The following is a 22,260-nucleotide window of genomic DNA, read 5'->3' as shown; positions in this document are numbered from 1 at the left end:
ATTGAAGGCATCCTTGAAGAGGTAGTAATGATTCATGGGAGACCCCAGCTTTAGCTGATTAAAATGCAGAAGGCTCCTTTGAAAAGGCTGCAAAAATATTGAGACACTTATTTGGGAACATGGAATCATGAAGTCAAGACATTGGAGGGAAGGAGAACCTCCAAATAACCCACCTATCTAACCCTTGAAGCATCACCTGCCCAGCATGTAGCAGAGTCTGCAGATTGTACTCTCAACTTAACAATATTTTCAGAACGAGGCAAACCAGAGTAGCAAATGATCTTTGATCCTGAGGGACCACCTAAGAAGAAGACAGTACTGAAATTATTTTTGAATGTTATCTTTTGCCTTTGGCTATGCCTTCTTTTAATAGCTGCCTCTTTGCACCACTGATCACCCTTTTAACTTGTCTCTACATTTTGTTTCATTCATTACAATAAATCCCTTCCCTTTCCTCCCTGTGTGATTTAGAAAATTAAATGGAAATCTATTCCTATACAACAGATTAAGTATGGATGAGATAAATCATAGTAATCTGTTGAATTAAAAAGGTTAACAATTATATTTAAAAGCATAAAAAAAGCATCTTCAGTTCATGTAGCAGATTTTAATCTTTAATGTTTGGATGTGAAGATTGTATGAATGTCTGGGAGTGGGTGTTTTATGCTTGTAATTTAGCCTGGTTGTTTTTCATCCATTTGATGAACAGAAATTCTGATCAGTTTTCTTATGGATATATGAGCCTTCATACCTGATTTTTTTCTAGACGCTCCACCACATGATCATTTATGGCTAAATGCTAAACAGAAAAAGTTGTGCCACCATATATAAAATGTTTGAACTTGGCTTACACACCTTAGGGTTGGACCTGAAATCTTTGTCTGTTATCAAACATTCTGTCTGTCAATTAATTTTGTATAGTTATTTTTCTGTATAGGCCAAGTGTCAGACACCTTCTGCTGCCACATTTCACACATTTTCATAGGGTCCCAACAGTGCAGAAGGAGGCTGGTCGGCCTATTGAGTCTGCACAAGCAACTGTCCCACCCTGGCTCTATCCCTGTTATCCCACTTATTCACCTTGCTAGTCACCCTGACACTAAGGGGCAATTTAGCATGGCCAATCAACCGTACCCACATATCTTTGGACTGTGGGAGGAAACCCATGCAGACACAAGGAGAATGTGTAAATTCGACATAGACAGTGACCTGAGGCTGGAATTGAATCCGGATTCCTGGCACTGAGACAGCAGTGCTAACCACTGTGCCACCGTGCTGCTCAAATTCCATGGGGCTCTCCTACTGATTTTGTCTGTAAGAGCTGCAGCAATCGAAAAAATAAATTGCACTATGTTTCCATGGCTCTGCTATTCTACCAAACAATAGTTCTGTAATTGTTGGTTTGTTGCACTTATTGTACAGAGTTACTTTCAGTTCAGAAGGTTTCAGTGAAACATGCAAATAGCCTTTTGTGATTTGAGTCAGCACTCTTTATGATGGAAATGCATTAAAAATTAGCCTTGCAAATCATGTTTCATAAGAGTATATTGGATTTTTAACCAAGGCAACAGAGTAGAAGATTTTTACTTGTGCATTTTTAGGGACAATATGATCATGTTATATTTCAGGAGACAGAAGAAAATGGACTGCTCTACAATAGTACTAAATTACTAAATTTTGTTCATAATTCAGTTGTTGAACTATATATGGTAATTTAATCGTGCTGTGCTTTAGGCTTTAGACTCGTTTCATCAAGCAATACAGTAGCATTAATTGTTTGGCTATGTTTGAAACATGTATGAATGTTCTTGGAAGGCAAATATTCAATTTGTCATATATGCAGGAATAAAAATTGCTGAAATGGAAGGAGAGCACCAAAAGTACCAACATGTCATACTTGCCACAAAAGTGCAACGCGAATAATTTAAAATTGCAGTCAGTATTGATCCACAATGCTGCAGAAAATGTTGTTTGAACATATTTAATTTTATATCAACATAATCTAATTGCTCTGATATGTTTGGTTATTACAAGGAAGAAAAATATGGCACCATCTGAGATCATAAAATAGTAAGTATGTATTTGTCAAACTAATTCCTAAAGATCCAAAAACAAATTTATACATTTGCAATACTGAAGAAATTTGACCTGTCAGATCCATTCCCCTAATAATGACAACAGTAGACCACATGGCTTTTGTTGAGAAAGCAATAATGATAACAAAACACAAACTGGGGTAGAAATTGGGCATCATTCTGAGCAGATAATGGAGACAAAAGAGACCAATTTTGTCTGCTTAGAAGTGGCCTTGGATGATTTTCAAGCATCAGGAGCAATCTCCAGCAGCATGCGAGTGCATTGCTTTATGCTGATGAGGGTCTAAAAGATATGTGAGGCCCCCTCAGGCTGAATGCTGAGCAGAAGCGACTGTGGACCTGCTTTGTTCAGGTTTTGCTGATATGGTTCAGCCCAGTGAGTGACTGCTATTAAAAGGAGAAGCAAAAATTTTAATCTCGGGCCATGAAGAACAGGCGTTCTCCAACTGACTCCAAAACACTCTGATCATGATCTCTCCCTGTGGCCATCTGCTGCTGTTTACCACCCCTCCCGAATTACCTGTGTTTGCTGGTGTTGAGGCCAACGATCCTCTTAAAAGCTGGGTAGCATGTGAAGGTGTAACATGTGCTAGAACTTCATCTAGAATATCTAATTATGGCTTGTTCCCTGTTTTGTGCTCGCCCAGGTCCTCTTGCTTTGGACTTGCACTTTCACAATATTTTAAAGACCATAATTAAAATAACAAAGTGTGAGAATTGCATTGAAAACATTATTTTGTAGTAGTATGCATTGAAAACATTATTTTGTAGTAGTGTGCAAGAGAAAATTAATCTTTCTGATGTATAATGATAAATTATTATATCTGGGTTTCTTCTAATTTTCCCTCAAACAGACCCCATGGAACATTTGTCTATACATTTTTCATGTATTTCAGAGAATCTTGGGCATTATAATCAATTCTTAATCAAAGCCATTACAGCCAATCTTCCTTATATTTGCTTCTTCATGTAACAATCCTCCCATGCTCTTTTGAACAATGAAGACAACTGAAAAAATGTTGCCTTCCTATACAACAGTCATAAATTTTCTTTGATCCTTGCCACAAGCCTTATACTAGTATCACAAGATTGCACCCAACAGTGTAAACTATCCAAAACAGTGAGAGTATGAGAATATTTTATGTATAAAGCCATTTGGAGTAACATGGTACTCCACATTTAAAATGTTGGGAAAATGAAGTAATTTATGTATAAAAACAAATTTTAAATTAAGATTTGAACTATTTTCAAATTTGTATACAAAATAATTCATTTCACATTCCACTCCAGAAACCTGAGCACAAAAACTAGGCTTACATTCCAGTGCAGCATTGCTGGAGAGGCTGCTTTTCAGATGAGATGTTAAACCACAGCACTACCTTGCTGTTCAATGTAAATGACCTTGTGGCATTATTCTGAAGAAGAGGCAAGGAGTTCTCTGGAGTCCCAACCAACATCTATTCCTCATCAGTATCACTGGAAACAGATTATCTGGTTATTATCACATTGCTGATTGTGGGAACTTGCTGTGCACAATTTGGCTGCCATGTTTCCACAATTGCAACAATGACTGCATCACTGCTTGTGAAGTGCTCTGGATCATCCTGAAGTTATTTTAAGTTTATTTGGTGGAGTTGAATTTGGTGTTGAATAATAGCATAAAATGGATGATAGATCTCAGCAGCCTATTATACACTCAACCTGATAATATTTACTATTGATTGCAGAAACCAAATTCCCCTCATCCCTGCCCCCCCACCCATTCATCACCAAGTGGGTTTTTACTTTTCAAATTTCATTTTGAGTGGTGCTAAGTGAAGGGAAGTAACTTCTGTCAGGAATAGAAAATTGATCCCTACTTTGCTGTCCTCAGCATCAGATGGTCTCAAAATATACATTAGTGGGATAGCTTTTAGGGACATTCTATACAACATAGATGGAATTCTTTCATACGCATTTAAAGCTAGAAGTTACTAACATTGAGAATGAGGCAGAAGCTGTTACTAATTCATTAATCCATTTTAGTTTTAAATTGAAGTTGAAGTTGAAATAGATCATTAGGAAAAGCAAAGAGAACTTTACTCTGTAAACTATTGTGTGGTCCCTAACCCAGGCGTGCTTCCTGTTGTTGGTTTTCCAGTGAGAAATTTTTCAATTTCTTTTCAGATTAATGGCCAGAATTCTTCCAAAAAAATTCTAAGTGTCAAATTTGTGTGAAAACTGGAGTAACTCACAGTTTTTTTTCCACTGGGAGTTCAGAGAAGAATTGCTTACAGTCTGTGCACTGCAGAGTGCACTAACGTGCATGTTATTATAAACCAGTGGGTGGGGCCTATTCCAATGGAGAAGCCGGCAACATAGTGCTGAGCAGGCTACTGCACATGCAGCAATCTGTCAACGCCATGTTCGGCGCATGTGCCATGGCCCCTGTCTGCTCGCCTTTCAGTTGTTGGCCAGCTTGATCGCTGGCCATCCCTGCAAACCATTCCCCCTCCCGGCCCACCCCGACCTCCAGCTCCCCCCCTTGATTTCCCCCTTCCCCCCATACAGTGCCGACCCCCACCCCTTTCCCACAGTCCTGGCACCCACAGTCCGGATCCCACTACCCCAGCAGAATGACAGTAGGACCCTGCACCCCTACCAATCATCCTCCCTTGGCTCCACCCCATAGGTCTTGCCCTCTTGGCACTGCCACATGCCTGATGGACAGTGCCAAGATGCCACCTGGGCATTGACACTTTACCCCATGGGCACGACCAGGCTGGCACTGCCAAGGTGCCACTGCCCAGGGGCACCCCCGCCACTCGACTCCCTGGGAGGCCCTGATTGCTCTCTCTGTACTCTCTATACAACTAGGGTTGTTGGGCCGCTAATTCCTCATTAGTGGGGAGCTACTAGAAATCCCGCTAGAGTGAACCATTCTGGGGAAGGTGGGGAGGGTGTTGGTTGGGTAGTCTCTGAGCCCGCTAATGAAATTTAACTCATATTGAAATGACCATTTAAATGGTTTTGGCACCTCGCCACCGATTTCCAGCGTGGAGCTGATGCCACCGAAAATCCGGTATTAGGGGACCCTATCAAGGCGGGAACACATGCGCGAACCCCACAAATCTCCCAGGATGGGATGTCTTTCATTCTGAATAGTTCATGAAAAATTAAAATAAATGGAGGAAAACAAAGGAAGAAAAATTAAAATTTGGAAGAAAGGAAAGAAGATGTGAAAAATATTTGCAGATAAAAGGATTTAATTAGAAAAATCCTGGTATTTTTACTAACTTTTGTAATGACATCGATGGCAGTACATTTCCATTACATATTCATGGAAAAAATCTTAAACGAGTCAATTGGATAATCCTTGCTTATTATTTCATGATTAAATAATATAAAAGAACAATCAGTTGTACTTTGTTTGTTTATTCATTCTGGTGTTCGAAGATTCTGTGAAGAAAATAACTCATTGAACCATAGCCTGTAGTCTAAAAATCTACATGAAGGCACAGTCACTATGTATCCTTTGTCCTGCCCAAAGCATACCCATGTACAAATGGCTGTTCTGTGATATTCATAAATGTGACTTATTGTCTAGAAAAGTTGCTTTATTCAAGGATGTACCAGTATGTACCAGCAAATAAATCCTACTGCAGTGCAGTTATTGGAAATCCAAGAAATATAACTACTCTGTCCTCCAATTCTAAGTACCCTGAACACAAAAGAGAACAAGGATCCCATTCCTTTATATGTTTCGGGACAAATTGATATCACAGCATAATTTGAATTAAAAGCTTGAATTTGTTTCCCAAAGTTCAAGTTATTAAACATTTTCATCACTGAAATAGACAAACTCATCGATATAATTAGATTGTATTACCATGCAATGTTCATGTTACTCTTGATTCTAGATAGATTTTAAAATTTCATAGTATCTGTAGAAAATTTGCTTCCAATTTGCCAATGCAATTGCCATTCATTAGCAATAATTTACTTGTCAGCAATCTGTGAAGATGTTAATTCAAAGCATTTTATGAACATTCAGTTCTTTAGGAAGGAGAAAATTACAATTGTATGAGTTTGCTTCAAATGGATCATTTATTAATGTGAGACATACATCCGATTCACATGACTAAGCATGATGACACTGACAGGAATAGGAGACATTGTCTTCAGTGAGAAATCTTTTGTTCAGACCAGTACCACCTGATTGTTTTGATGGGAGAATAAAGCAAAGCATTCTTCCTCCTTTGTTTCCACATCATTTTACTGTATTTAGCACATCAGTTGCTGCATAAGATGGAATTCATTTTGTTTGCAGCAGTCAAAGAGACAGCAGTTTACATAGGTAGCACCGTATTAAGCAAAATGATACAGGAAGCTTTTGCAATACAGGTGGCACTGTTGGTACAATTGTAAAACAGGCATATGTGACTGTTGGCAAAGTTGGCACAGATGGCACATCTGAGAACTTTAGAACAGATGGGAAATTTGGCTTGGTTGACATAGCAGGTCTGGCTGGGAAAATTTCCACAGATGGTATAATTGGCACTAGAAAGATCAGATGGTACACATAGGACCATAGGGCCAAAAAGAATGTCGTCTCCTCCAATTAATCTGGTCAGGAATCCAAAAAAAAATGGTTAAGAGAATTAAGTGAGTATTATACGTCTAGTAATTCACCAGAAAAAAAATCCCATGGCCACAAAATGTACTGTTGTGTTGTCTTCAAACTATTCAGACACTGAAGGTAGGTTATTAGAAAGGAATATAGCAACATGTTTGTGAAACAATTAAAATTAATTGTGTGAAATTATGAAAAGTATACTCTGGCAATTGCTCTTGCACTAAATAATATTTTTTAGATGCAGTAGTTGCAAACAGTGACATTCATCACTCGACTAACAATTGAACATTTTCATTCATTGTTTCAGTAAGCCGCCACTTTATTCTCTATGCCTTATAGAACATTGTTGATTTACATTGCGAACTTGATGGTGCAAATGCAGCTGTGACACTTATGGTCATGTTTCTTCTAGCCTTTTCGTCGAGTGACATTCTCTGTGGTGAGTCAGCCTCAGGATCCACACCAGGGGTCCCTTCAGAGCTGTTATGACAGTGGCTTGGAGGAATCAGAAACACCTAGCAGCAAGAGTTCATCAGGACCCAGACTAGGCTCACTCCCACTTCCAGAAGACAACTATGAGAGGACCACACCTGATGGCAGCGTTGGTGAGGCAGAACATATGGAAAATGGTAAGGTCATAAAACTGACCTCTTTTCTTCATACCACAAAGTTCATTAATATTAATGCTTGAGACTGGTTTACTCAGATAACACAAGCACTTAACTCAAAATTCATAGTACAGACAGCATGAAACATTTTTTTCAGAATGATACCATATATATTTCTCCAGGAGTACAATAAGATTATTGCTTTTACATCAAATCAACAGTTACAAGATGGGAGACATCATTCTTACTTCCACAGCATTATAATGTGGTGGTGCATTTATTCAATGTATTCTTGATCAAAAGATCTAGTATTATTATTAGCTCCTGAGAATTATTCTTGCAGACTCATCCACAAATACATCTAATACAGCTGTTGAACTGGAAACAGTTTAATTTTAATTGTATTTTTTCAATTGCAAGTTTTCCCATCAATTTTCTCTTCCCTTTTTCTCCTGAAGGTGTTGACTCCTAAGTGAAAAATGTTTTGAAGGATTCCGACTATGCTCTACTCTCTTACTTATGTGATCATTATTTATGTGTGACTCTGGACAGTGAAGGGTGATTACTGAACAGCTAACCAATAGAGTGGGCTGGTCTGACATCTAATGTTATTAGATCTGTACCATTATCCATTACCATGCTGCCTGCAAGCTGTGGATACCTCACCATAACTTGCTTGGTCTGGTACGGCATAATATTAGACTACTCGGAAACTGATTCGTCAGTCCAGATGAGAGTTCATGACGTTGATGAGGGGTACAATTGTCGAAAGGGTGCCCAGGTCAGCAGTGGCTCATATTATTTTTGTGGAACCCAGAGAAACACTCCTGGTCCTTCTACTTCCACAGAAATCATTTTAAAATGAACTTGGTGCATGTTTTGTACCATCTGGTAGAACTAGGTGGAGTGTGAAAGCTGCATGCTCCTTCTGAGTTACCTGAAATTTCAATCAGGCCCTAAGTACATTATGCAACCATGATTTGCATGTTAAGATGGTCTACCCCGTGAAACAATCAGGCACCTCATCCACATAGTGGAAGGATCCTTTAAAGATAGTGATGATTAGAATGGTATCGTAAACAAAGTGGTAAGTCATTTCCAATTAAAATTTGCCCTGAATCTCAGTAGGCTGTTTGGTCACATTATCTGTCTGAGGACTAGTTTGTTCTCATACGATGTATATTGGTGTATCCTAGCCAGGATAATGTATAGGCTTTTATCTACTGTCTTATCTGTCCCATCAACTGTGGCATTGCTTTTTCATGTTCTCTTCAGTTTTTATTGTTTCAGTTGTGCTTTAAGCTGAGTTATTAAACAAATATTTAAAGGTTATTCATGACCAGAGAAAAAATAACCTCACAGAAACAACTGACCTGGGTACGTACAATTGGGTATCGCTAGACCAGGATTTCTCGGCAAGGTATATTGTGTGTTACATTAACATTGGAAGCCCTTTTTTCAGGCCTTCACAAGAAGTGATATTGGTAAAATGAGATCAAGTCACTATTTGGCCAACAGGATATTTCTTGCCGTGAAAGAGAACTGATTTGAGTGATCCTGTTTGTCCTTGTTCAAAGATGTATTGTCTCGAAAGAAAATTAAATCAGTTACTATGTCAGGACGCAGGCTTCTATGCCGCTCATCAACAAGGCAGGTTGCATCTGTCAGCAAATACTGAAACTTAGTGGTCAGAGCTTGCATTAAGCTGTGCATTAGGATTAACTACGTGAATTAAAAATGAGCAATTCTGCCACTTTTCTTGTCCTCCACTCAAATACATTTTTCATTATTATGGAAATATCAGGTACTTTATTTTAGTTATGGAAATGTCAATTACTGAGTAGAAGGAGGATGTCCTTCCCCCTATTTTTCTACCGTCTGTGGGTCAGCCCTGTAAGCTGCATATTATTCTTCTGAGGGAAAAGAAGTTATTTGCTAAGCATAGAAAGCTGATATATCAATGCTATTTATAATTCTCTTCTGCCTCTTTACCCCAGTGGCCTCTACAGCAGATGTTCCAGTCACCTTAGCCTGGAACTTAAGCTCCATGATATTATACATACACTTAACTAATTCGTATCAAATTGCTTTGCTTGCTATTTTAACTAGAGAAGTTAGCCCATTTAAAATGGAACAGTGAATGAAATGGTTTAACATCTCTTTCAAAGTAATAGATCCAAAGTAGCACAGTGAAATCATACAGCATAATTTCCATGACATTATTCCCTCTGCCATATGGCATTTCAGCTTTTGCCTAATGTTTTACTATCATATTTTCTGTTTTTTTATCAAATAAGCTGGCTGATACTCCAGTTTGCTAGTCAGTTTTTTTCAGTCTCAATCAGCCCAGTAAATTGAATGCATTGGAATAATAGAGAATTGCACCTCGGGGTGAAAAAAAGGACTCTTAAAATCCAAATCTAATTTCCCTCAAATAATATATGGAAAAACGAGTGGGGTTGATTGAGTACGTTCCATTGACCTTCATAATCTACTAATCTACTGAAGAATAGACAATAAAATTCTGAAACATTGGATTTTATGTTTTTGTTAATCTCTCTGCAGCAGCTGCTTATGCTGCCTACAACAACCTTGCAGGTGTTTGTTGCAAATTTTCCAAGCCAGTTTACGGAGTAGCATTTCCCCCTGTCAGCAAAACCTGGAATATAGGATATTGCTGAGTCGAGATATCCAAATCCAGGGGAACATTGCTGTTTATTTCACTGAAGCTATGTGACTGAGTATAGAAATTGATCTACGTTTGGGAGGTAAACAAAGATGTAGTCTCTCATGTATGGAAATGGCAGACTTAGAAATGCTGAGATCTAAGCTTAAAAGACCCTTGCAATGTAACTGCAATAGGATTGAAGAGAGTAACAATGGACTCAATTTTAAAGCTATTATTTGAGCCTTCCAGTGACGGGAATATAGTGATAACTAAGGAAATTCAGAGCCTGCGAAGAAATACTGCCTAAACTAACTTACAGAGAAGCAAATTGGACAGGCTGCTGTATACAAGCAGAAAAGGAAATGGTTTACTTGCAGAATAATTGCTATAAATATAGTAGCTATTATTCAACAATTCTACCCCTTCTATGGTAATACCCGCTATGGGAGAACCAGCGGCACAGCCAAAGTCCATTGACTTTCAGCGATTCCAGATGATACCGCAGATGGGCTAGACCATAAAATCCCACTCTGCATAGTGTTGTGAAAAAAAATCAGTGTGCTGGAGAATGGAGTTTAGAGAACAAAAAACATGGAAATTTTATATTTAAAGATCTTCGCTATCCATTTAATATACGCCTAAAAGGATGAATGTGAATGAACACATAGGCAATGAGCTAGCTCTAATGATGTTCCACAAGTATATGTGACAAATAACAATGAACTTCATTCTGGAAACAGGCTACGTCACAAAGATTTAGTGTGGAACATTGGCCATTAAAACATAAGAGGAAAGGGACCATAGGGTCCCTCAAACCTGCTCCATCATTCTATGAGGTTGGTTTGATCTTCAACTTCAATTCCGTTTTCCAGCTCTATCTCTTGATTCCCTTCACCAGTCTGAGTCTTGAATATAGGCATATCAATTGAGCACCCGCAACCCTCCAGGGTGGAGAATTCTAAATATTCATGGACGTCTAAGTGAGGACACTTCTCATTTCATGATGAAGTGGCCAACCCCTTTTCCTAAAATGCCTAGATCTAGACCCCCCCCACCCAAGGAGAAACAGTCTCTCAGCATCTATCCTTTCAAACATTTTAATAAGATTATTTCATCCTCATTCTTCTAAACTTCAGTGGTTCATTTTATTCAAATCTCTCCTCATAAATTAATTCTTTCACTCCAGAAACATCTTTCTGCTGGAGACTCAATATATTATTTACAAAATTAAGCATTTGTAATCAGCTTTAGACATGGTAAATCAGAAGAATACCAGTTTAATACAATTAGCATAGAGTCAATTGCAAACAACATTGTTAAAACAAGACTGCTGTTGCTTCATAATATTCTGTTTCCATAACCATAAATTGTTTTGTTTAAGTATAACTAATTTGAGTATTCAAACTGTGATGCATTCTTTCAAAATTCAGTCAGTGATCTATTTGTTTCTTTAGCTGTTAATTTATAGGTAATATTTAATTAAGTACTAATTTAGATTAGCCATTTCACATTAATGATGGAAAAAATGTTCTCTTAATCACAACACTCTGGGCAGAAATGTTAGGCCGTGATGGAGATCGGTACCGGCGCATGGTGCAAATACAAGTACCCAGCCGGCACGCTAGTGATGGCTTCCCATGGCCATTCTCAGTGCGGTGAGTTTCAGCAGGGTGATAGGGGTTGTCTGGATTTGGGGAAGTGTTGGTGGCAGCCACGAGAACCCGCCCAGTCCATTGATAGACTTAATTAAGTTTATTGTGTATACATTGAGAATTGCTCCTTCTTTTCTATGGCTTCAGGATCAGAAGCTGCCGTCAAGAGTTTTCACATCAAGTTCCTGAACCAATCCAATGCCCTGCTGGAGGGCAAGTGCAACTCCCGGATGTCACCCTCACACCCGAGTCGGGGGTGTGATGTTATTATGTACCCCAGGGTTAGGTCAAGGCTTTTGAAGCCGCAGCTAGGTGAGGTTTTAAGGTGCCAGCTATGCACCAGGTGGCCGCATCAACCTTGTTCACTTGGTGTTCTATTGAGCATATTCTTGTTGGGGTGGAGGGGCTGGGGTGGAGATGATGGACTGAGGTCTGGTTGTTGAGATGTGGATCAGAGACAATATGTGGACTTCTCCCTTGTGACACTAAGTCCCATGGCAGGGGCAGGGACTGAGACTGTTTCCCACTATGGAGGATGACAGGAAACCACATCATATCCTCCAGCACGACACCATTAATCATGAGCTTGATGGTGATAGTACATGGCACTCAGTATGAATTGCAGGGTTGGGTGAAACAACGGGACTGAAATCATATTAGGTTGTTGTGAGAGGCCAAGCTCTGTATTTTATACTTTGAGATTTTCAAGGTGAAAGTCTGAAACTTTGGACTTGCCTGGGTTTGGTTTCAGTCTCCACTGAGAAATATTCAGCTGTTTCTGACAAGTCTGTGTTTAACACGGTTTCCGTACACTGGAATGAATTTTGCCTGTATTATCAAGGAAATATCGTTGGTGAAAATAAATTTTTATATGATGATATGATGGGTGTGTCGCTTACATGGATGTTAAAAAGTGTCAGTGCTGGGACACTGCCCTATAGGAGGCAACTATTGAACGTTGTTGGCGTGCTGACCTCACCTTGTTGGTAGCCCTTCATCCTTCTGATGCTGAGGAATGCCTACAGCAGCTGGAGTAGTTTGATACGTGGCAGCAGCAGGGACAGCGGATGCGTTTAGAGTAGCTAAGAGTAGTGGGCGAGAAGAGGATTGGGAGAGGTTTAAATGTCAACAAAGAATGACAAAGAAGTTGATAAAGAAGGGTAGGATAAACTATGAAACTGGGCTAGCGCTTAATATAAAAAAGGATAGCAAGAGTTTTTATAAATACATAAAAAGGAAGAGGCTGGCTGGGGTGAACATTGGACCCTTAGAGGATGAGAGGGGGGACTTAGTGGTAGGGGATGGGGAAATGGCTGAGGCCTTGAATGACTTTTTTGTTTCGGTCTTCATGGAGGAGGACGTGAATAATTTGCCGGGTGTTAGCGAAGGAAAGATGGTAGGAGTGGAGGGCCTGAATGACATTATTGTTACTAGAGAGGCGGTGCTCGACAGACTGGAGGGACTGATTGTGGACAAGCCCCCAGGACCGGATGGAATGCATCCAAGGGTTCTGAAAGAAATGGCGGAGGTGATAGTGGATGCCATGGTGATTATTTTGCAAACGTCGCTGGATTCCGGGGAAGTGCCAGAAGATTGGAAAACGGCTAATGTTACGCCGTTGTTTAAGAAGGGTGGCAGGCAAAAGGCGGGGAATTATAGGCCAGTTAGTTTAACGTCTGTTGTAGGACAAATGTTAGAATCCGTGATCAAGGAGAAAATAGCGAGGCATCTTGAGGAGAATTGTTTGGTAGAGCAGACGCAGCACGGTTTCGTTAAGGGGAAGTCGTGTCTGACGAATTTATTGGAGTTCTATGAGGATGTGTCTAGGGTGGTGGATAAAGGAGAGCCGGTGGATGTGGTGTTTCTTGATTTTCAGAAGGCGTTTGACAAGGTGCCTCACAAGAGGTTATTACAGAAGGTCAGGGGGCATGGAGTTGGGGGTAGGCTGTTAGCGTGGATAGAGGATTGGCTGTCAAATAGGAGGCAGAGAGTGGGGGTCAATGGGTGCTATTCGGATTGGCGGTTGGTGACTAGTGGAGTGCGCCAGGGGTCGGTGCTGGGGCCTCAGCTATTTACCATTTATATAGATGATCTGGAGGAGGGAACCGAGTGTATGGTGTCGAAATTTGCTGATGACACCAAGATTGGTGGAACGGCAAATTGTGCGGAGGGTGTGGAGAGCCTGCAGAAGGATCTAGATAGGCTGGGCGAATGGGCCAAGAACTGGCAAATGGAATTTAATGTTGGCAAATGTGAGGTTGTCCACTTTGGTAGGAATAATGGTAGGAAGGACTATTACTTACGTGGCGAAAAACTGCAGCATGCGACAGTGCAGAGGACCTCGGGGTCCTTGTGCATGAGTCGCAAAAACCCAGCCTGCAGGTGCAGCAGGTGGTCAGGAGGACGAATGGGATGCTGGCCTCCATAGCGAGGGGGATTGAATGTAAAAGTAGGGAGGTCTTGCTGCAGCTGTATAGGGCACTGGTGAGGCTGCAGCTGGAGTACTGTGTGCAGTTTTGGTCGCCGCACTTACACAAGGATATTTTGGCCTTGGAGGTAGTGCAGAGGAGGTTTACTAGGCTGATGCCGGAGTTGAGGGGGTTGAGTTATGAGGAGAGGCTGAATAAACTAGGCTTGTACTCATTAGAGTTTAGAAGAATGAGGGGAGATCTCGTTGAGACATATAAGACGTTGAATGGGATGGATAGAATAGAGGTGGAGAGGCTCTTCCCGCTCAGAAAGGACAGTAGGACTAGAGGGCACAGCCTCAAGATAAAGGGGGGGGCGGTTTAGAATGGAGTTGAGGAGGAACTTCTTCACTCAAAGGGTGGTGAATCTCTGGAATTCTCTGCCTGTTGAAGTGGTGGAGGCTGCCTCGCTTAATATTTTTAAGACGCGGGTTGATAGGTTTTTGATAGGCAAGGGGATTAAGGGTTATGGGGAGAGGACGGGAATGTGGAACTGAGCCACGACAGATCAGCCATGATCTTATTGAATGGCGGGGCAGGCTCGAGGGGCTAGATGGCCTACTCCTGCTCCTATTTCTTATGTTCTTATGTTCTTATGACAGTTTGAGAATAGTCCATGTTTTCACACAGTATTAGAGGCTGAGGAAAGATCAGTGAAAGTGGTTCCAGCCTCGAGTTTTGTGATGAAAACCAGTTTCAGTGTTTGCGGCGAGAGCAAGGACTTGTTCATTGCAACAGCGTTAAGACAGAAGCCAGCCTGCTGTCGTTGGTGATCAGATTAATTCTCGAAAGAATGAATTGCCCCAAGAGCTTATAAGTTGTACAGAGCAGTGAAATGGGCCTGCAGCTCCCAGGATCATCTGCTGGCTTTTCTGGTTTTGACAGGGCCTCAGGCTAGATTTGGCGAATGTAGCCATTCTCTATCTCAGTTGGGAAGAGTGTCAGTAATCATTGTTTTGCCAGTGAGTTAAGATGTTGCAGGAAGTCCCGTGCAATACCATCTTTCCCAAAGGTTTTTCTCTTCTTAGTAGTTGTTAGGCCAGCATTCCATTCCATCAGGGTAAAGCTGTTTGATAGTGGAGAAGACTCTGAAAAACTTGTCATTGCTTCTTTGGAGATTTTTCTTGACTTTCTGTTTGTGTTGTTCATCAACAGATCCCTTTGAGTTGGCCAATCATTTGGAAATAACAGCACTTGTGCTTACAGATGGGTTAACAGCCTCTGCTCGGCTTGATGCCCAAGTTTACTCAGGAGGTTCCAGGACCAATGGCTTTAATGGATAATATCCATGTATTTCACACAGTCCAGCAATTTTATTGTTTAAGGTTGTTCAAAAATTCAAGTAATGCTGTGGCTGCTGGGGGATCTCCAGTTTGTTGGTATTGTTAATAGAGCGTTTCACAGTCAGGGCTTCAGCAGGGAATGCACCACTTTCTGAAACCTTGAGGAATGTTCTTCTTTGCTGCAACAATAAGCAGGGTCACAGGCATTGGGGCAGGGGAGGATATGGTAGATGGTTTTCTCCACCTTGGCAGGAAATCCAGTCTAGTTTGTCTTATGGAAGTTCTTGACACTTGCTTTGATGACATGACAGGAATTCCAAACCTGGGAAGTCTGGAAGAACAGTTTGGGACAGGTGTTTAGACACACCTTAACTATCTGATGTGACAATGGTGAAGTCAGGATTATGGTTCCTCTCCTACCTGCAGATCAGAAACTTGCACGATGTTTAGAGCAGCATGAAGAAGGTGAATATCCCGTACCATGCTTCCCTGTTGTTATCATTGGATTCAAAGCCCCATTCAGAATGGTGAATTAGTGAATTCTCACGTGTATATGATTGGGTGTTGAGGAGGTGGGAGCTGGATTATGCTGTTCTCCATTGAGCCATTTATATATGTTGATAACAATTAGCTTGCCAATCTTTCTAGCTACTGTCCAGGTAATTCTGTGTGCTGTACTTGAGATTGTAATATAGTTAGTAATTTAATCTGTCACATAAATCATCAAGTCTTTTTTTTGAAAGGTTTTGGCAGCCTAATAACCATAGATTTTATAACAATATCTTTGTTTATCATTAGCAACTTGCATTTCCTATAAGATGAGGGCATCAATATTATTTGCTGTCAACATCTTTTCCAGGTCTGCCAGAGACCTTTGGCATTCAGTGGCAGATCTATTGTCCAGGATCCAATCTATATGATACTTGGTCTTGAGAAAGGTAATTGTTTATTGCAAGGGGAATGGAATATAGGAGTAGAGATGCTTTGCTACTACTGCATGGTTGGAACACTCTGTACAGCTTTCTAAGAAAAGATATAAGTGCTTAAGAAGCAGTTCAGAGAAGATACACTTCACTGATACATGGGATTATGGTGGTTATCTAATGAGGAAAGGTTGAACAGGGTTATAACGGGCTGGGCCTACATTCCCTGGAGATTAGAAGAATGAGAGGAGAACATGTTGAAACAAAGAAGATCTTGAGAAGACTTGATGAGATGCTGAAAGGATGTTTACTCTTGTGGGTAAGCCTAGAACTAGGGGACACAGATTAAAAATAAGGATTGAAATTTTTCCAAGAAATGGCGAAGTGTCGGGTTCAGACCGAAAACCGGCATGTTTCTCCCCAGAGTTGATTCCTCAGTCAGAGGGACAAGGAGGTGGATGATGATGATAGTGCCCCATGAGATGTGGCATCCTCTTTTTCCTTGATGACTGCCTCAGCACTTGGCTGGCATTCTGGATGATGGAGGGGAGCACCAGCTGGCAATCTCTCTCAACAATCTCTGTGCCATCTGCATTACTGGCTGATCAAGGCCACAGTGTGTGGCAAATATTGTGTAAAATTTAGGGCACAGTTTCTATATTCACTTAGATTGCTGCCATCTCAGGTTCTCCATAGGGTTGACCACTCTGTCAATGGAGGAACTCATGTGTTCAGCTCACTTGCTTGAAGCCCTGAATAATAGTGGCGCACATAAACTGAATGGACTGAGCCTTTGGACCTCCACTGCCTCAGAGTTGCCTTTGTCTCTGTCACCTCCTCCTGCACACCTGTGATGTGCTCGTCACCCATTGTCACCCCATCTATGTGCTCACAAAAAGCCACTGAGATGACTGTATCTGAGTTGTAGAGGTGAGCTTCTAAGGTGTGATAATGCTTCGCCTGAGATGTGGTCTTGCAGCGCTTGGCTGGGAGATGCAGGAACCTTGGTCCAAGAGATGATCTATATGCCTTAACATTAAAACCTGCAGAAGACACAAGGAGAGATCATGAGAGTTAGCTTTGGAGAGCTGAATCCTTTGTAATGCAGAGGCTTCCCAATGCAGCTGAACCTATAACATGCCATCAGACAACAGGAGTCCTTCACCTACGCTTTTCACCAGGGATGCCAATCTTACTTTCTCCAACTTGTAGTCAGTGGCCCTGATGACTTCCATGACTCTGCCTTCCACGCTGGTGATGATGTGCAAGATGACAATCACTTATCCTATCTGGGTCCATTTGCGGGCATTGTGAGCATATCTCCCTTGCAAGGACAAGAGAAAGAGAGAGAGAGAGAACTAAGAAACGGATGGCCAATGCCAATGGCTTATTAACATATGAAACTCAGTGTGAGGATGGTGCTCCACAGTGGTTCAGCTTTGAATCTTATTGAGGGATCAGTAGGTAACCAGGCTCGCACTTGTACCATGTTCAGGAGCAGCATGCACACTCGGTCTCTTCAGCTGGAGTGTTGGCTGGAGGTTGAATACCCTGAGGCCTTCCCTGAGTGTCCCACCTTACCAGAACGAAGAAGCTTATTGAAATTTTTCCTCTACTGAGCCAATTCTTCCTGACCATACTCTGTCTGCTTACTGTCCATGGCAGCTCAATCCAGTTCTGCTTTGTCGGTGGTGGGAGGGTGGGGGACTTCTCCTATCGCCCTCCAGAAAGACAACTGCTCCCACTCCCTCAAGGAAGATCTGTAGATCAGCCTTCGTAAAATGCGATGCAGTCCCGCCCTGAGTTCCCATGCTCTGAATCCCCTGCTCTATCATTCGCAGTCTCACTGCAAATTATTAAATGAAACAGCAGCCACAGTAATGTCTGGTGTGGTCAGTTTAAATCTGCCTTTCTTTCCCAATCCCTCTCTCAGCCCACATCTGTTAATTGGCTGACCAAACAGCCCCCCATCTAATCCATAAATTTCTCTGATTAAAAATTGGGGCTGTGACTGCTTCCTGCCAGGGGAAGGTGTGAGGATGGGTGGGCCAGAGAAGCTGCAAACATTCCCTTTGTTCATTTCCTGCCCCCGGAAGAAAAATCCCTCCCTGACTCATTCAAAAATTATCAGTGCATTGTGCAGAAGAATATTATAATAATATCAGCAAGCTCGTGAAACATCTTGTTTAAAGGTTAGCCTTCCTGGAACATATTGTACAATTATTAAGCCCCAACAGGAGTGAACATATGTCATGCTTTTAGAACCTCGTAAAAACAAGCTGAAGACTGCAGATAACTGATGAGCAAACTTGCTTCAATTTGTTTCAAGTTTGAACTCAACTAAACTCTTACAACCTGCCTCAGGTTTTCAAATGCATTACCTGGTTCAGCCTCATTACAGATGTTCCTACAACTGAGACTTATTAACAATGGCGGTGATAGGCTCTGCCTTTAGTTTCTTTTCGGGCCTATTGCAATGTCAGAACAATATTCTCAGAAACTTGGCTGCATTTTTTTAATAGGTTGTTTCGCCGAAAGCTGCAAATATAAGTACTTGTTCGGTACAAATGACAAGTTTATAGTTCCTCCATTATCTCAATTTGACATTTTCTATCAAGTCACAAAATGATAGCTTTGCCAGTTGCCATTGGCAAACTAGTTTCCCCTGTTTCTAAGCTCAAGTTAAAAATTAAATTCTCATGTTTCATAGTTGAAATTTGAAGAAATTACAAGTGAAATATTTTTAACCCCTCATCACTCCTTACCTACTCCCTACCTTTAGGGAGGTAGTTACACCTAAGCAGCAGAGCACAGGAAATTAGATTACTATAAGAAGAGGAAATGGAAATGTGAAAGGACAAGCAGAGCAGGGTTCCCCTGTGGCCATTCCCCTCCACAACAGGTATACCGAATTGGATACTGTTGTAGGGGATGCTTTACCTGGGACAAGCTGCGACAGCCGGAATTCTGATACTGAGTCTGGTTCTGCAGTGCAGAAGAAGAGGAGAGCAGTAGTGATAGGGGACTCAATGGTCAGAGGTACGGACAGGAGATTCTGTGGTCGGGACAGAGACTCCTGCACGGTTTGTTGCCTCCCGGCTGCCAAGGTCAGGGATGGCTCTGATTGCGTGCACAGTGTTCTAAAGTGGGAAGGTGATCAGCCAGATGTCGTGGTACACATCAGTACCAATGACATAGGTAGGAAGAGTGAGGAGTTCCTAAAGAAAGAGTATAGAGAGCTTGGACGGAAGTTAAAAAGCAGGAGCCCGAGGGTAGTAATCTCAGGATTGCTCCCTGTACTACGTGCCAGTGAGGGTAAGAGTAAGATGCTTGGGCGGATGAACACGTGGCTGAGGAAGTGGTGTGGGGGCAGGGTTTCTGATTTTTGGATCATTGGGACCTCTTCTGGGGCAGGTGGGACCTGTACAAGAGAGACGGGTTACACCTAAACTACAAGGGGACCAATATACTTGCAGGGAGATTTGCTAATGTTATTGGGGAGCGTTTAAACTAGATTTGCAGGGGGATGGGAACCGGAGTGCCAGTGTAGATAGTGGAGCGGGGGTAAAAAGACAGGTTAGTTCAAGCAACATCACAAATGGAAGGGTTGAGCTTATTGGAATAAACTTTTGAGGTGTGTCTACTTCAATGCCAGAAGTATTGTGGGGAAGACAGATGAGCTGAAGGCATGGATTGACACGTGGAAATATGACATTATAGCTATTAGTGAAACTTGGCTACAGGAGGGGCAGGACTGGCAGCTCAATGTTCCAAGATTCCAGTGTTTCAGGCGTGATAGAGGCAGAGGGATAAAAGGTGGCGGGGGCGGGGTGGGGGGGGCGGCGGTGGCATTGTTGGTCGGGGAAAATGTTACAGTGGTGCTCAGGCAGGATAGATTAGGGAGCTTGACTACAGAGGCACTATGGATGGAGCTGAGAAACAGAAAAGGTATAACCACATTAATGGGGTTGTATTATAGACCACCCAACAATCAGCGAGAATTGGAGGAGCAAATCAGCAGAGAGATGGCTGACAACTGTAAGAAACCTAAGGTTGTGATAGTAGGGGATTTTAATTTTCCACATACAGTTTGGAATTTGCATATTGTTAAAGGTTTAGACGGGACAGAGTTTGTAAATGTGTTCAAGAGAATTTTCTACATCAGAAATAAAGGTGCCAACTAGAGAGGATGCGATACTGGATCTCCTATTGGGAAATGAGTTAGAGCAGGTGATGGATGTGAGTGTGAGAGAACACTTTGGATCCAGTGATCATAATGCCATTAGTTTCAACCTGATCATGGATAAGGATAGATCTGGTCCTCGGGTTGAAGTTCTGAACTGGAAAAAGGCCAAATTTGATGAAATGAGAAGGGATCTGGAAGGTGTGGATTGGCACAGGCTGTTCTCTGGTTAGGATGTAAATGGAAAGTGGGAGGCCTTCAAAGGAGAAATTTTGAGAGTGCAGAGTTTGTATGTTCCTATCAGAATTAAAGACAAAGTAAATAGGAATAAGGAACCTTGGTTCTCGAGGGAGATTGTAACACTGATTAAGAGGAAGAGAGAGTTGTATGTAATGTACAGGCAACAAGAAACAGATCAGATGCTCAAGGAGTATAAAAAGTGCAAGAAGCTACTTAAGAGGGAAATCAGGAGGGCTAAAAGAAGACATGAGGTTGCTTTGGCAGACAGAGTGAAGGAAAATCCAAAGAGCTTCTATAGGATGTAAGGAGCAAAAGGATAGTGAGGGATAAAATTGGTCCTCTTGAAGACCAGAGTGGTTGACTGTGTATGGAGCCAAAAGAGATGGGGGAGATACTAAATGGGTTTTTTGCATTTGTATTAACTGAGGAAACGGTATTGGAGTCTACGGAAATAGGGCAAACAGGTAGGGAGGTCATGGAACCTTTACAGATCACAGGGGAGGAGGTGCTGGCTGTCTTGAGGCAAATCAGAGTGGCTAAATCCCCAGGACCGGACATGGTATTCCCACAGACCTTGAGGGAGGCTCGTATTGAACTTGCAGGGGCCCTGGCAGACATATTTAAAATGTCAGTATTTACGGGGGTGGTGCTGGATGATTAGAGGGTGGGTCATGTTGTTCCGTTGTTTAAAAAAGGTTCCAAATAAAATCCGGAAAATTATAGGCCAGTAAGTTTGACGTCGGTGGTGGGCAAGTTATTGGAAGGTGTGATAAGGATCTACAAATATTTGGATAGACAAGGCCTTATTAGGGAGAGTCAATATGGCTTTGTGCGTGGTAGGTCATGTATGACCAATCTATTAGAATTTTTCGAGGAGGTTACCAGGGAAGTGGATGAAGGGAAGGCAGTGGATGTTGTCTTCCTGAATTTTAGCAAGGCCTTAGATAAGGTCCCTCATGGGAGCATAGTTAGGAAGGTTCAGTCGCTAGGTACATGGGGAGGTATAAGTTGGATTAGACACTGGCTCAATGGAAGAAGTTAGAGAGTGGTTGTGGAGGATTGCTTCTCTGAGTGGAGGCCTGTGACGAGTGGTGTGCCACAAGGATCAGTGTTGGGTCCATTGTTGTTTGTCATCTGTATCAATGACATGGATGATAATGTGGTAAATTGGATCAGCAAATTTGCTGATGATACAAAGATTGGAGGTGTAGTGGACAGTGAGGAAGGTTTTCAAAGCTTGCAGAGAGATTTGGACCAACTGAAAAAATGGGCTGAAAAATGGCAAATGGAATTTAACACAGACAAGTGTGAGGTATTGCACTTTGGAGGGACAAACCAAAGTAGAACATACAGGGTAAATGGTAGGACTCTGAAGAATGCAGTTGAACAGAGGGATCTGGCAATACAGGTACAAAATTCCCTAAAAGTGGTGTCACAGGTGGATAGGGTCGTAAAGAGTGCTTTTGGTACATTGGCCTTTATAAATCGGAGTATTGAGTATAAAAGTTGGAGTGTTATGGTAAG

At 41.7% G+C, this 22,260-nt stretch overlaps 1 protein-coding gene across 1 annotated transcript in view; it reads left to right on the top strand.

Moving 5' to 3' along the window:
- pcdh7b (protocadherin 7b) overlaps nucleotides 1–22,260 on the top strand; it is a 401,373-nt gene that overhangs the window by 179,919 nt on the left and 199,194 nt on the right. The window contains exon 2 of the mRNA XM_080189111.1: nucleotides 7,124–7,340. Within this exon, the coding sequence (XP_080045237.1) occupies nucleotides 7,124–7,340 (217 nt within the window). The remainder of the gene's footprint in view (nucleotides 1–7,123; nucleotides 7,341–22,260) is intronic.

Source organism: Carcharhinus amblyrhynchos, chromosome 1, assembly GCF_965287045.1.
Source record: "Carcharhinus amblyrhynchos chromosome 1, sCarAmb.v2.hapA, whole genome shotgun sequence".
In the NCBI taxonomy this organism is placed as follows: domain Eukaryota; kingdom Metazoa; phylum Chordata; class Chondrichthyes; order Carcharhiniformes; family Carcharhinidae; genus Carcharhinus; species Carcharhinus amblyrhynchos.
The sequence above is the reverse complement of the archived record's forward strand: the minus strand, read 5'-3'. Positions and strand labels throughout refer to the sequence as shown.